The sequence below is a fragment of the Corvus moneduloides genome, chromosome 12 (genome assembly GCF_009650955.1).
Source record: "Corvus moneduloides isolate bCorMon1 chromosome 12, bCorMon1.pri, whole genome shotgun sequence".
Taxonomy (NCBI): Eukaryota; Metazoa; Chordata; class Aves; order Passeriformes; family Corvidae; genus Corvus; species Corvus moneduloides.
Window position 1 is genome coordinate 4,593,587 of NC_045487.1, and position 14,790 is coordinate 4,608,376.

General features: G+C 44.1%; 1 protein-coding gene across 1 annotated transcript in view; it reads right to left on the reverse strand.

Annotated features, from left to right (window-relative positions):
* CMIP (c-Maf inducing protein) overlaps nt 1-14,790 on the reverse strand; it is a 131,748-nt gene that overhangs the window by 25,281 nt on the left and 91,677 nt on the right. The window contains exons 4-9 of the mRNA XM_032121753.1: nt 9,704-9,865; nt 8,512-8,553; nt 5,809-5,871; nt 4,295-4,375; nt 937-1,040; nt 271-375 (exon numbers count right to left, since the gene is read on the reverse strand). Of these exons, the coding sequence (XP_031977644.1) occupies nt 271-375; nt 937-1,040; nt 4,295-4,375; nt 5,809-5,871; nt 8,512-8,553; nt 9,704-9,865 (557 nt within the window). The remainder of the gene's footprint in view (nt 1-270; nt 376-936; nt 1,041-4,294; nt 4,376-5,808; nt 5,872-8,511; nt 8,554-9,703; nt 9,866-14,790) is intronic.

Here is a 14,790-nt window from a genome sequence, read left to right on the forward strand (position 1 = left end):
GCGGTAAGTGAGGAATCAGATCTTCCACAATAACAGAGACAGCGCTGTGAAAGCAGCTCGGGTTCAAAGCTGCAGATACACAGGGCTTTACACACAACCCCTTCTTCAAGGTCTCACCCCTGCCTTTGCTCACTCCCTTGGTGAGTACCAGGGAATGAAGGTTCAGCTTCTTTCAGGTTTTCTAGCACACCCATCTCACACTGATCTTGTTGAGCAGTGCGGTGGGTTTGGAACGGAGTAACACGTGGTCAGCTGGGAAATCATACTGACCTGTTGATAAATTCCTCGTAACAGGAATAAATGGCAGCTAAGCAGACAGCTACAAGATTTGGCAGGACCCTGGGATGTGGGCATTGTCCCGTTGGACCATGCATGCTGAAAAACAAAAAACAAGATGATATCATTGCAAGGAAGATTTCTGTGGGCAAAACCAGTCAGACAGAACAAGGTGTCAGACCTGGATGTGCATCCTTGGGGGATCTTCAGAACGGCCATAACAGAGAGATATTTTAACCCTGTAAATCCAATGGCCCTATTTAGGAACAAGGGTAAGCCGAATCATCAATTTAATTGATGTGGTATCCCTAAAGTCCTCCCGAAATCTCACACGAGTGAGCACTATGAGGTTGAAAGTTAATTTGAATCGTTCTGCAGAGGCTTTGAGTCTAGATGTATGAGAAGAACGTGCACACAGCAAAGTCCATTTGCTGGCAGTGTGGAAGTAGGCAGAAAACTCCACCCTTATTTGAAAATTAGCATTTTTAAGAGACTTCAGCAATGCTGTCTGATGGACCCGATTTATTTGCTGTTTGCCAGCACCAAAAAGCACCAGCTACTTTTAACAGCCAGTAAAGAGATAAAGCAGGGTTGGGAGAAGTAACACAGCAAAGCATGGACACGGGATTGGAAATACACCATAAATTAAATGTAACTAACCTGTGAATAAACTTCTTCACCACCTCCATTCCAGCATTCAGCTCATTCAAAGACAGAATGTACTCCTGAGTAAAGAGCCTCAACCGAGGGCACTTCCCAAAATCCTGTCCAAGAAGGAGAGACTTGGTGAAGATGGTGAATGTACATCGAAACCATGGGTTTTCAAAAGAAACCAGCTCAAACCCAGCTGAATTCACATTGCAATTATGCTGACAGGTTCAAGAGAAGAGCCCCTCTGCACACTGAAGTAATCTTCTCCCCACTAATAATGACAGGGTTTCCAATCTCTTCTTTATACCCACTTCGAAAACAAAGATCTGTTTAATGAAACAAACAACTAAAAACCAAAACATTTCACCTATATTTACATTTGTTCTGCACTTTTCACTTAATATTTTGATTTTGAAATACATTTTTTTGTTTGGCACTTTGGCTTCCACTCCTAACTGCAGATTTTTAAAAATAAAACTCAAAAAATAATATTATATTTCCACGTTTAGTGTGATACCTATTCCGGTCTTAGAGAAAATCATTTTGACACGCAATCAATAAGCAATCAAGTACAAAACCAGAGACCAGTTTCTTCTCCCAGGATTTTACTCCAGCTACAATGTGAATTTGACAGGTGAGCTCAAGAGTCACTTTCCTTAAATCCTGCAGTCAGAGAGGCACCTGCTAACTGAAATCCTGCATCTCCTCACATCACCTGCTATTTTTAGATGTGAAAGGAGTAAATTCTGCTGTCTGGTGTGTGTTATTCCACAGCACGTTTCCTCACATTTACACAGGTGTAACCTTATTACACAGGTGTTGCAGAACTACAGAGCTGAATTTCCAACTGGGGAACAAGGTCCACTGAGGACAAATAAGCACTCCCAGTTATCCCTCCAGCAGCTGCCTGTGGAAGTTATCCTGAAAAAAAATACATGGCAACTGAAATTTTAAAGAAATGCCAAAAATGGTAATGAACTTGTGGTGGCCTGTAAAAGGGATGATAGACTCCCAGAGCACTGAAACCCTCTGTCAACTCATTTTGGTTTCAGGCACTTCTATAGCACAACCTGTATGAATATCTGGTAAGTTTTACAGCCAGAGAAAATGACCAAGAACTAGAAAACAGCTTAGGCTGAACAAGGTCTCCTTCAAGCCCTAAGTGTCACTCTGCTGGTACTGATGGCTGCCTGGTAACTTCACCCAGCAAAGGGACTGTGGGCAATTCCACACTTGGTATTACAATTAAAATCATTAAACTTCTAACAGCTCCTTCTAGCAGGTGCAAATGCACTTGATCCAAGGGCAGGAGACCATGTGTGCTTCATACAACATTTGATTAATTTAATTAACATGCCTTGCAAGACAGTTTTTGCAATTGCAATTTGCTTACGAAAGCTTTCAACCCATCTAGGTGTCCTAACTGAAGTTGGAATCAAAGTCCAAAAGATCATAAAGAGGATGTCATTGCCAACCTCTGTAAAATAAAATATCTCTCTAAATAGAATACAATGCCCTGTCACATACCAAGTACAGATCAATACACACCACCTACACTGTTTGCTCAAAAAAAAAAAAAAGGTGCTTATATTCAAACATTTGGGCTGAGCCTACAAACAGCTGAAACCCAAAGGTTTGGGAAGTTGCTGAACACTTCCCAAACAACCCAGCACACAATAGCCTCCAGTCCTGCATGTAACCAGCATTATCAGCAAGACAAAAACCTATCCTTGTTCCTTTGAGATGCCAAGATCATAGATAAATGAGACACTGTTTCCCCATTTTATAGGTAGAAAACTGTGGAACAAAAGTCGTCAGGAATTTTCAAAGGCCACAGAACAAACTGGAGGCAAAGGTGGGAAGAGCCAGCTCAGTCTCCTGCCCCAAGGACTGCACAGGGCCTCCTGAGGTGATGAAGTTTAGTGTCCCCCTAAAGAGTAACTTATTATGTGCACACACACACATTCTCTAAAGGACTATTCAGTACAGAAGTCCCCAGAGAGTGGTAAAGTGCCCAAATCCACTCCAATTAATACCTGACACCATAAATTCTCCGACTACACACTGCGGTACAGACATGTTGATTTTCAATCTGCAAATGTTAAGTATGGTAAATATACCCAATTCTCTGAAGCTAACCAAATACAAGCATTACACTATGCATTTAGATTTTATTTGAGACCCCTCAAGAGCTCTGGATGCTTTAAAAAAATCAGTCTGGAATCCAAGAATAACATTTACAGAATATTTCATTGAACACTACAGAATATTCAAAAATGTTTACATGTCTGCAGAGTGCTGGCACAGAGCCAGGAATATGACCTTTCTGCCATCTTGGGCTTTCTACCTAGTTCTGTAAACTCAGGGAGTTAAATAAGATTGGAAAAATAAAAAATATTATCTGTTTCCTACTGGGTTTATGCTAATCACAGCATGACAACAGATGGTCTCTAAAATTATGTGTTAGTGAAAAGAAGTTGATTATGAAGTTACAGAGGTTCATCCTTGAGATCACAGCCAAATCAACTGCCTTAGATATTTTATTTTACTCGTTATTCTTTGCCATTGCACTGTGAAGTAAGACTTCTTCACGTAACTTAAAAACCATGGCAGGAAACAATGTGCCACAAAAGCTGGGGAGCTGGTAAATACCCCAGACCTCTCTTAGGAAAGGAATATGAATCATACAAGAATATTTTCGGAGTTTGCAGGATAGGGATTTTGGTCTACAGGGTGGAGAGCAAAGCACGGCATTTATTTCAAACAATGACAAGGAACTGATCAGCAATGAGAAGAGAGAAAGTCTGGGCAAGAAAAGCCATAAAATGACAGAGTACCTAAATCCTGCAGCAAGAAGGAAGAGTAACAGTAGAAAAGCATAAAGATATTCAGAAAACCCAGGTAAGAACTCATTGGACATGAGCCTAAACAAAAATGGAAATACAGAGAGCTGCTGGTGTCTTACAGAAAATGTGTTGAGGGCCCCAGCTCAAAATCAACAACATCTCCATTCTGGTTTTGTTATTTATTTGATTTTAAACTGTTTTAACTGCAAGGATGGCATGCAGGGAGTAAACAACAAGCCATGGGCCAGGTGGGAGAGAGCTGGAGCTGCATATACTGGCAATGCTGCCAAAAGAAACATCCCTGAAAACATGGCTTTGCTTAGATGCTTTTGAGGATCCCACTGAAAGCTTATTAGTTCTGCACTGATGAAGTAACACACAATTACATCTAGCATTCACAGTTTGGGGGGCAGATTTAGATACCACAGCACATTACAGGGAACAGAGCAGCTGCTGATTACAAAAGTTAGGGCAGTAAAACTTCTCCAGACTGCTGGAGCTCCCGTGACACGAGCACTCACCATGTTGTGTTTGAGAATCCTCTGTACCACTGGGGTGAACACCTCGATCACCACCATGGACCGCGGGCGCTCTCGGCAGTGCTGCAACAAGCAACAGGTCATGCTGTGAGCTGCAGGAATTATGGACATGGATCTCCCCTGGCTTCACACCCCATGCAGGGATTACCCCAAGATTAACAAGGTCCGAGGGCTAAATTAATCGTTCCTGGGATTAGGGCACTTGTAACACTGCTCGTTCCTATGGATTTGCTGGCATCTAGTAGAAGATCCCCATGGGAGCTCACAAACTGTGCAAATTCCCTTCCCTGTTGCCTCTTCCTCCCAAAACTCACTTGCAGTGTACCATTTTGGGGTCTTATAACCCTTTGGTCAAATTCAATTGAAGACTGCCAACAGTTTTAAAAGGAAAGGGGTTGGGGACAGGAAGTGATGTTCACAGGCAGTGTAATATCACAAACCTCTTTTCTTTGGGATCCAGGCTGAAAACCGGTGGTGGAGCTTGGAAGGTACCAACAACCCACTCTCCCGTCACAGAATAAAATATGCAATCATAATGTATCAGTCAGAGTAATTTAGATTGGGAAGGAACTCTGAAAGTCATCTGGTCCAACCCCCACTCAAGGCAGGGTGGATTTTGAAGATAAATTCTCCTTCTCATTACCCTGGTCCACTTCAGTTCTGGGAAGTCCATAACCTGTTTCCCTTCCTTCAACTATACACACCCCATCCCACACGTTTACAGACAATTATGTGCCCATCTCTGATAGAGATCAAAGGCAAAAAATTCCAAATCAGGAATAAAAATGCCTCGAGTCTGAGGCTACAGATGACCTAAGAGTGCTTAAAAAAATGCAAGTCAGAGGAGTTTCTGTAACTTGACTCAATTTCTGCAGAAAGAAGCAGCTGATGAATAACTCTGGATGGGAATTACAAGCAGCATCCAGAATGTTTGACAAATGCATACCCAGTCATCAGTAAGCAAATTTAAGCAGACTTGAGACTGAAACACAAACAGGCCTCAAGGAAAAGTAGGACTTTTAAATCCACAAGGTCTGCAATCCAAAGTACTCAGAAGTTTATGGATAAAGGATACAAAATGCAGCACAAGCATGGATTTACCAGAAGAGAGTCCTTATGATCTTCTCACTGCCATTACCCAATAACAAAATACCATAAGGGCTGAGTTACACACATCTGAACACAGTGGCTCCAGTGATTTCTGCATTAGCTAAACACAACATGCAGTAGGACACCTCTTGTACCCAGATTGAGGTGTAGGAGTCTCAAAATTTTAACTCTCACATAGTATCAGGACAAAACAGACTGATATACTAAGCATATGATTGTATTTATCATAATGGTGCTGTTCAGTATTCCAGTATCATTGCTTGCTGACCAAACAGTGAAATCAATCTGGGCAGGAGGTAAGGAGTTAAAAAAAAACCAACCTCCCGCTCAAAGAACTACATTCATATACTACTAGGAGATTTCAGAAAGCAAAGCTGTTCTGATACCTTGCAGAAGAATTCACAGAGGTCAGGAGGAGGGTGGTTGTTTTCCAGCAAAGGTGCAATTGCCTTTAAAAAGAAAGGGAGAAAAAAGAGAAAAATTCAATTACAAGGCTGTAACTGAAGTAAGCATATTGCAGGGAAGTACTTTTCTTGGGGGGATAAAAGCTCACTTTTAGAAAAGGACAAAAGCATCAATAAAGAAATTAGAGGTGGGCTGTGTGTTTATTTTACAAGTAAGCTCAAGCACACCTCTGCTATGAATCCTCAGAAAACTCTGCTTTTAACTACATCAGTGTAAATACGTAAAACAGGCAAAGGAGTCAATGTTTATAATGGTTTCAGTGGAAACAGGAGCAGACCAATTGCTTTGGGATGTAATAAAGCAAGGATGAATCTGGCTCACTGTTTCAGTTAGAACATCTCCCTAAAAGAAAAAACTGAACACCACCACATACACATATCCTTTGTGGAGGAGTTCAAGCTCTTTTTTTGTGAGGAGCTCACTAAAAGCAACCTAGCACTGTTCTTACCTGGGAGGACCCTATTTATCAAAATCAAGCATCTAACTTTGTAAAAGCTGAGATCAACCATTCCTTTTGTTGCTATGCAAACCAATGTGCTTATGCTGGGTAAACACATTAGAGGTCATACCTGCCACTGAGGGGGTAATGAACTTACGCTGTTGTTACTTCCTTTGTAAATTAGGAAATGGTACTACAATAATATATTCTGGAAAAGCCTTTGGGCTTTTCCACTCTTCAGTTAAAGGGATTCCCAGTATCCATTTCAATGTAAGACACTAAACACAACAGCCAGGACATTTTGTATTAAGCAACTGAACACCAGATATTTTATCTGGATGGCACCTAAGGCAGCCTGCTTTGGTTTTTGCTCTCACTCTCATCTCCTTACCTAGCCCTGCAAGTCTGCTTGTAGTGGCTGTGTTTCACAGTCACACACAAACAGATCAAGATTAGTGTGAATTTTAACAATGAAACCCAAGCACATCTGCAAAGCTCTGTTTGGTTACACATAAGAACTACGAAGTTTCTACTCATTATCATGTGCCATCCTTCTGCAACTGTTCACTCCTCCTCTGGTGGTGGCCCAGCCACAGGGGACTGCTGGAGAACACAACCCCATCCAGTGAGACCAGAACATCCTCGCTGCCCACCCAACACCTGAGCTCAAGATCTTTCTTAAACCCACCTTTGGGACTGTTTGCTATAGGACCTGCCAAACCAACAACAGAGACGGTCAAGCAGGTCATGGCTCTGCTTCTGTGGTCAGTGTGGAAGAGTGACAGCTTGAAAGGACCTTTTCCTGTGTTTTCCTTACGAGTGCCATGGTCAAAAGCAGACACGTGTTGTCCCACGTTGCCCAGCCGTGGCACCACGTGCTTCCCCATCCTGAGCAGGAAGGGATTGGTTGGGATATTGATTTGCTCCAGCACCATCCAGAGAAGGAAAGCTGGTCCCATCTGCACAGCCAAGTACTGTGTACTTTCCACATGCTACATAAATACACAGTATTAGCAATACTTTCCAGGAATAGCCCAGGTTATCTGGGTAATGGCAGTGAGCTCTGAATGCCCAGGACCTGCCAGCTCCTTAATGGCTTGGGCACAACCTACACGAGGACAAGACTTGAACTGAAGAAGCCATTACCCAGAACAGAGGAATAACACAGGCTAAAAGGACCTTTGGAGGCCACCTGGTCCACCTTCCCAGCTCACAGCAGGGCCACCTCACATCTTTCATTAAAAAATCCTTCCCCCAAAAACAACCAGTTGTAACTGGGGGCCTGAACTACCCTTGGTGCTAGAGTTAAATGAAAGCTATAGCCAAGAAAAGTAAACGCTACCTCAGAAACTTATCTCAGTGGCTGATTCCAGCTAAAAGGGTATCTTAAACAGCAGTTCAACACAATTAACACCTACTGGCAGCTACCTGCCACCTTGTCATTTTACAGAAAGAGTCACAGAGATGTGATACAATCAGGTGGTGGTGAGGCTCTAGATTGGATTACTGGGAAAATCTGGAAATCGCCAGAGATTGAAATTAAATCACAGTGATGGGGAACCAAGTTCCTCCTCCCTGATAAACTGTTGAGATTTTATACTTTGTTTCACAAGCAACAGAGCTGCCATTTGATTCACTTCTTTCTATGTCTAAATAACTGTTACCTACAAAAAAGCAAAAAGTTGAAGAGGATATTTTTACAAATAAGTTAGCAGAGGGTTAAACTGGAGTGACACATACACATATCCACACTTAAAACAGCAATCACTTGCTCACATACCCTCAGCAATGGAGACATTCTGCCCCTCAGGAAACTACTCAGCCTAAGGGTTTTATAGGGCACATCTGGAAATGATGGGGTTTGACTATTTAAAGTACATATATAGATATGGATATTGCTGTGTAGCTTCCTAAGGAGGCCATTTGGAGAGACTATTAACACTCAACATGCTGTGCTCTCTCACACAGGCTGACGAGAAAGCTAATTCATCTATGAAACAAGGAAAGAGAAATTACAAAGCCACACAAAAAATAGACAAATGGTTTTGATTCCTGCCTAAGCTCAGCAGCATTGGTGGAAAGGCTTTCACATTTGCCCTACTTCACCGGGGCAGAGACAAGCACTAACAGAACTGTTATCAAACAGTATAGATTTGTCCTCAGCTTTTGACAGAAGGATACTCACCACAATAATGCTCTCGTGGTCTTGAGTGGTTAAGTTGTTGTTCTGAAAGAGTTGAATAGAAAAGAGATGAGTGAGCCAAGAGCACTCGAGTTGGTACATCAGCACACACAGTCCTCAGCTACCACTAGACACAAGCAGAAAGGCTCAAGACTCAATTGCTTATTTTCTGAATAAAAACCATGGCACTAAACTCATTCTCCTAAAGAAGGCTGTACAGAGCCTGCTATGAGGGATGGTGCAAGCCTTCACTGCTCCCTCAGCTGAGCACACAAACACCAGGATGCCAGAGAAGGTCTCATTCAGTTGGAAAAATAAAGCCAGCAATACATTTCTTTAAAATGTTTTCTTAGGACAAGTTGTGTGTTTCTACAAAAATTATTAAAAGGATTGTTGTGGTGTTGGATACCATTTGTGGCCAGTTTTCCCGAAATTCTTCCTTTAAACATGGTACCAGGAAAAGCCAATAAATGGAGTGGAAGTCACCTATGCTACCACCTATGCAGACGAGTTTGCTTTGTGCTTTTTCAGCAGCATGATCCATCCAGAGGTTACAGAGTTGTGAGTTGCTAAGGTTTTTGACTACTGCAAGAAAAAACAATAGTGGATTTTTTTGCTTATATCAAATCCTTCACTATCATATCAGAACTAAGACATGAAAAGCCTGCTTGACATTACATTTCCTGTCCATGAAAAATTAAATATTTGAAACAGATGTTATAGGAGGACGATAGATAACTTTGAAGAAAAATATTTTTCTTTACCAGAATTAGTAAAAATACAATAGCTACACAGTTAATTTATTGGTGTATATATATAGGTACAAAAATTATTGGTCATGGAAGCAAAGCCAATGGAATAGAAGTCAAAGGGAGTTTTACCACTGACTTGAGTCAGACCATGATAAATTTACCGTAGATAATTAAAAAAACCAAAGAAACAAAAACTAACCAACCAAAAAAACCAAACCAACAAACTCAAGATAAATGGAGCTTGTTTTGTTTCTAGAAAGCTACGTAACATGGGTCAAACTTTCCTTCTCCCCAGCAAGTGCAAACTCCACTCAAGTCAGCAGAAGTCACGAGCAGACTCACGGGCACAATTTTGACAGCCCAAGTTAAAATAAAACCCACCCCCAAGCTTTTAACTGTTTGTCTCTCATCTGAGAGCAACAGGAGCCCTGCTGAGGCCGTACCTCTGAGAGCAGCTTGGAGACAATCTCCAGGGGTGCCTGGTGGATGGAGTCGTCCTGCAGCGGGGACGTCAGCGCCATGTCCACCAGCGTCCGGATCTCCTTCAGCACCACCTCCCAGCGGCTGGGGTTACTCAGCACCTTCTTGTACTTGTAAATCTTCTTCTGCAAGACATGTGAAAGGGCCACACTGACACCACCATAAACCCCTTGAACAGAGCTGTGCTTCCTACTGCCCAAGTGGGCTGCTTTGTGTTTCGAGTTTTGTCTTTTCTGGTGGCTGAAAAGCTGTACTTGCAACATTTAAATGGACAAGAAAACCTTTTATGTTTAAGCCAATTTCTTCTGTGGAAGCAATGAGAAACCATGATTCCTTTCATTTTAAAATGAGTTTTTTAACCCCAGAGTGTCCCTCTTTTCATCATCTCCTCTCACAAACACCTTCTTCCTCAGGCTAACAACAGATACCTGCTATCAAACTGTTTCTAAAGCTTAAGTCCTTTTAAGAGACTCATTAAGCAAGGGGGAGAGAGAGAGGCCATCAAAACATCACTCTTATGGATCCTTTATTCTGAATGTAAATTCACATTCAGAACTCATTTAAATCAATTTCACCAAAGCAAAAAAATCTCATAGCCCAAGAGGTTTTCTTTTCTGTCTCAAAGGACCCTGAAAAGTTATGCTGTCACTGTCCAGTTGTAACAGAAGCCAACTTGTAAAGTCTCCAAATCTTCCATACAACAGCATTTCCACTCTCAAGAACAGCATTCCTGATTGCCTAACTCCATCTGCCCCAGTTCCCTGCATGCCCCTGACCATGACCAAGCTATTTCACCCAAGCAGAAGACAACTCTTACTCCTCAGCAGCCATGTGACCGCAAACTACTGGAACAGAGGCTGCTTTATATTATAAATAGCAACCTTTAGAGAAAACCCACCCACCCAAATTCCCAGAGTTAGCTTGATGGCACTCTACAAATTGAAGGAAATGATGATGAGTGTTCAAATGCCACTCCTGAGAACAACATGAAGGGCACAAGAGAGCCAGGAGGGGCTCTACAAGAGCATGGAGGCAGTGCCAGAGGCAGGGAAGGAGCTCTGCACTGAGGGACAGCACTGCCAGGACCCCAGCTTGTGTTTAGTTCACACACCCTTCACCTCTCCTCTCTGCATGAGCCTGGTCCCCTGCAAAAAGGGATGTTGAGAAGTCCGGATGCATGCTCAGGTTTATTTAACAGCACCAGCTGGGCACTTCTCTGTTTACATGAGAACATCGGTGTTTTGCACTAAAAACAGATCTTACATTCCTCGGCAGCATTTCCATGAAAATCACATCAACTGCCCATTTTGTGCAGCTTGCAGGTTCAGCTGCACATTTTGGGCTATACAGCAGTGTACTAAATGCAGAGGACTTTGCAAAGGGCTTGTGTGCTTTGCTTAGTTTTGGAGCTTTGCGGCTCCCGGCATTTCCCCCTGCACTCGCCCAGGGCAGCCCCAGCAGGAACCATCTGACCAGGCTGGCTCTCTGCTTATCAGCCACTTCCTTCCCATCGTGCAGCAGATCTACTGCTCAACAGCAAACAGCCACCTCTGTACTCCCACCCAAAACACGAGAGAAGAGAACAATGCAGAAAAATACAGATTTCAAATGTACTGGGTTTGTCAGGATTGTTAGAAGGGGAGAGGAGAGTGGCACTGGGCTGACATGTAAAGGCTGATAAAGCAATCCAATTATCTTTTTAATTAAAATCATGCCAAGTACAAAAAACACATTGGCAGTGTAGTTCACACTTTCAGTGCCTTTTAAGCCACTGAAAAACTAAAGGAACGTAAAAACATGCTGCAGATATTATCAAATGTGGCTGGGATTTCAGAACTGCACAATAATCTTTGTACTTCTGAGCTCCTTGGGAGAGAGAGAATCCAACAGTGATTTTAAGCTACCAGCACTACTTCCACATCACAGATTTCTTGGACTCTTTGGGAAACCTGAATCATAGAACTTAATTTTTCTTATTCATGTAGTGCCTTTATTTAGGGTCTTTTTGTTAGACCCACTCCAGCACTAAATCTAAGACAACCAGACAGTTTTTTAACTGGAAACAACTCCTTTCTGACTAATTGAGGACACTAAATCAAGCTGGCTCAACAGACACAACTTCCAATGCTGAAGCTTATTCCTTGGCCCTGTATTGTGAAGAAGTCAAACTCAAAGCAGAATTGGAAGCTGATAAACCATGGGGACAGGGGGAAAATGAGAGCTAGACCACTGGGTTATTGCATCCCTGCCTGCTCTGGGCTGCCCCTTTTTGGGTGAGCTACAACTCATTTGCGGAGCAGCTCCTTCAGCCTAAGGGGCAGCTGCTGAAGGAAACTCTTGCCCAACAGGACACTGCTCAGACAACTCCACCACAAATATCATTCTTTCGCTGTGAAATCCACTCTTGCTTGGGATGAGGGAGGAGCAAGGGAGTTTTCCTTTCCCTTTTAGAGATGCCTACTAAAAGTCAGAATTCTGATGATGCTGACGCACATAAGAGGGAAGACAGCAGGAGCTTTACTTGCTGCCACGCAGGGGAGACCTACCAAAGCTGCTGCTCAGGGCAGGCAGACAGGGACTCAAAGGCAGCACCAGGGAATAGCCACCTCTGCAGACACACCGAGCCTGCTGCAAGCGCAAAATCCAAACTTATCAGTGTGTGCTTCACATTTCCAGCACAAAGGATTGCACCACACTGACAGACCGAGCTGCAGTCTGACATTATGGGAGTCTTGAGTGATTGTGGGAAAGCAGCAGAAAATAAATAAATAAATAGAGGAGCCATCCCCAAGAGGGTTGAACTCTGCCGTCCTGAACCTTTGGCCATGGTTACGCTGCTGTTTTTCTCAGCAGAATGCTTTTCACTGTTGAGCGCCTTGCTGAAAGCCTCAATTAAAGGCTGAAACCTATCAGTGGGTTACAGAAGCAATTTGCTGTGTCTCAGCAAGCACTTAGGCAACACCAAGCCATCTGCTCCATTCTACCTGCGCTGGCTCTGGAGCAGGGAGCAACAATCACTCACGAGCTGAAAAACAAAGCTGCCTGGTAAGGACCCACATGGAGAACAGGAATGTCAGTCCAGGGGTTCACTCCCCCTGGATGCGGGTGTAAAAGATGCCTTCAGTTGCTGAAAAAATTCACACAGCATTTATCATTAATTGCCTGAACAACAAAAATACCAGGGTAGGAATCCAGTTTCTAGTGGGATTTCACTAAAAGCAGCAGCTCCTGTGAAAATTTATGTGAGTGAAAATAAGATAAGCCAACTTGGAATTTGACCCTCCTAGTTACTGACCAGCCAGAGCCACACAGCCAGTATCACTCCAAAATCTTGCCATGCTGACTTTAAATGCAAAACCACTGCATTTAATAAGTACCCAGAAGAAGCAGAATGAGGAGAATAAGTGACAGTGGCAGGGCATCCTTCATTCTCAAATCACTCTAATTAATTAAGTCTTGCAGAAACTCAAAGACCTAAGTCTCAATTCTCTTTAACAGGAGAAAAGAATTGAAGTCCACATATGAAAAATTATTTTTCTAGACTTATTAAGCTAGGAAATGTGACAAAAATCTGTAAGCAGTGGGTTTTACCATCAGTGCTCAAAAGCCTCTAAACACTGCTGTGAACAGAAAGTTCAAGAGAGCCTAGAAAACTTTCAGCTTTTTTAAAGTAAGATCTTCATATGTTTTTCTATCCTATAATGGCTTCATCTTGTAGCCCTTGCTCATACACCACTTTCTTGGACAAGAATGGTAATACTGATGTAGTCAACAGCTAAGAAAAATGGACTCTAATGCACAAAATCAGCCAGCATGGAACATACGCCTTATTCAGCCCTAGCAAGACCTTTCATGTTGGAACATCTTAAAGCAGCCAGCACCCCTGATCCAAAAAGGGAAAAATGAAGTTAGCCTTTTTGACGACAAAATTTCATCCCTGCTTTGCCACTGCCAGCCAGGGAACGTTCTGTACTCTCAGGAACCTGTCACCCCATCAGCAAATACTATCTTCATTACATAAAGAAAATTAATGGCCATCCCTAATGCTGAAGAGCCTGCTAAATTCTATCTCTCTTTCCCCTTTACCATGCACAGCTCACAAAGGATCGCTCGCTTCTTTAGCGAGGATGCTGGAGCCCCTGCAGGAACCGGAGAGGCCGGAGCTCCTATAGGAACGGGAGAGGCCGGAGCCCCTGCAGGAACGGGAGAGGCCGGAGCCCCTGCAGGAACCGGAGAGGCCGGAGCCCCTGCAGGAACCGGAGAGGCCGGAGCCCCTGCAGGAACGGGAGAGGCCGGAGCCCCTGCAGGAACCGGAGAGGCCGGAGCCCCTGCAGGAACCGGAGAGGCCGGAGCCCCTGCAGGAACGGGAGAGGCCGGAGCCCCTGCAGGAACGGGAGAGGCCGGAGCCCCTGCAGGAACGGGAGAGGCCGGAGCCCCTGCAGGAACCGGAGAGGCCGGAGCCCCTGCAGGAACCGGAGAGGCCGGAGCCCCTGCAGGAACCGGAGAGGCCGGAGCTCCTATAGGAACCGGAGAGGCCGGAGCCCCTGCAGGAACCGGAGAGGCCGGAGCTCCTATAGGAACGGGAGAGGCCGGAGCCCCTGCAGGAACGGGAGAGGCCGGAGCCCCTGCAGGAACGGGAGAGGCCGGAGCCCCTGCAGGAACGGGAGAGGCCGGAGCCCCTGCAGGAACCGGAGAGGCCGGAGCCCCTGCAGGAACCGGAGAGGCCGGAGCCCCTGCAGGAACGGGCGCTGCCCTGGAGGGAGGGCTGTGGGTGCCAGCAATTGTTTATTTCTTGCTGAGCAACGAGGGCAGCTCCAGCAAGAGGGAAAAGGTCAGGCTCCCTCCTGCACGAAGGTCTCCCCAGCTCATTGCGGGGATGGCTAACACAGGCTAGTGTTACACTTCCATGTTGACAGTGCTTATGTAAAATGGAGGTGCCTCTTGCTATATGCAAATGTGCAGAGAGAAAAACAACACAGAGAGCAGGCTCTGGAAAGGTTTTCTCCACCGCAGCAGAACATTTTGTTCAAACACTGCGTAACAAGGAACA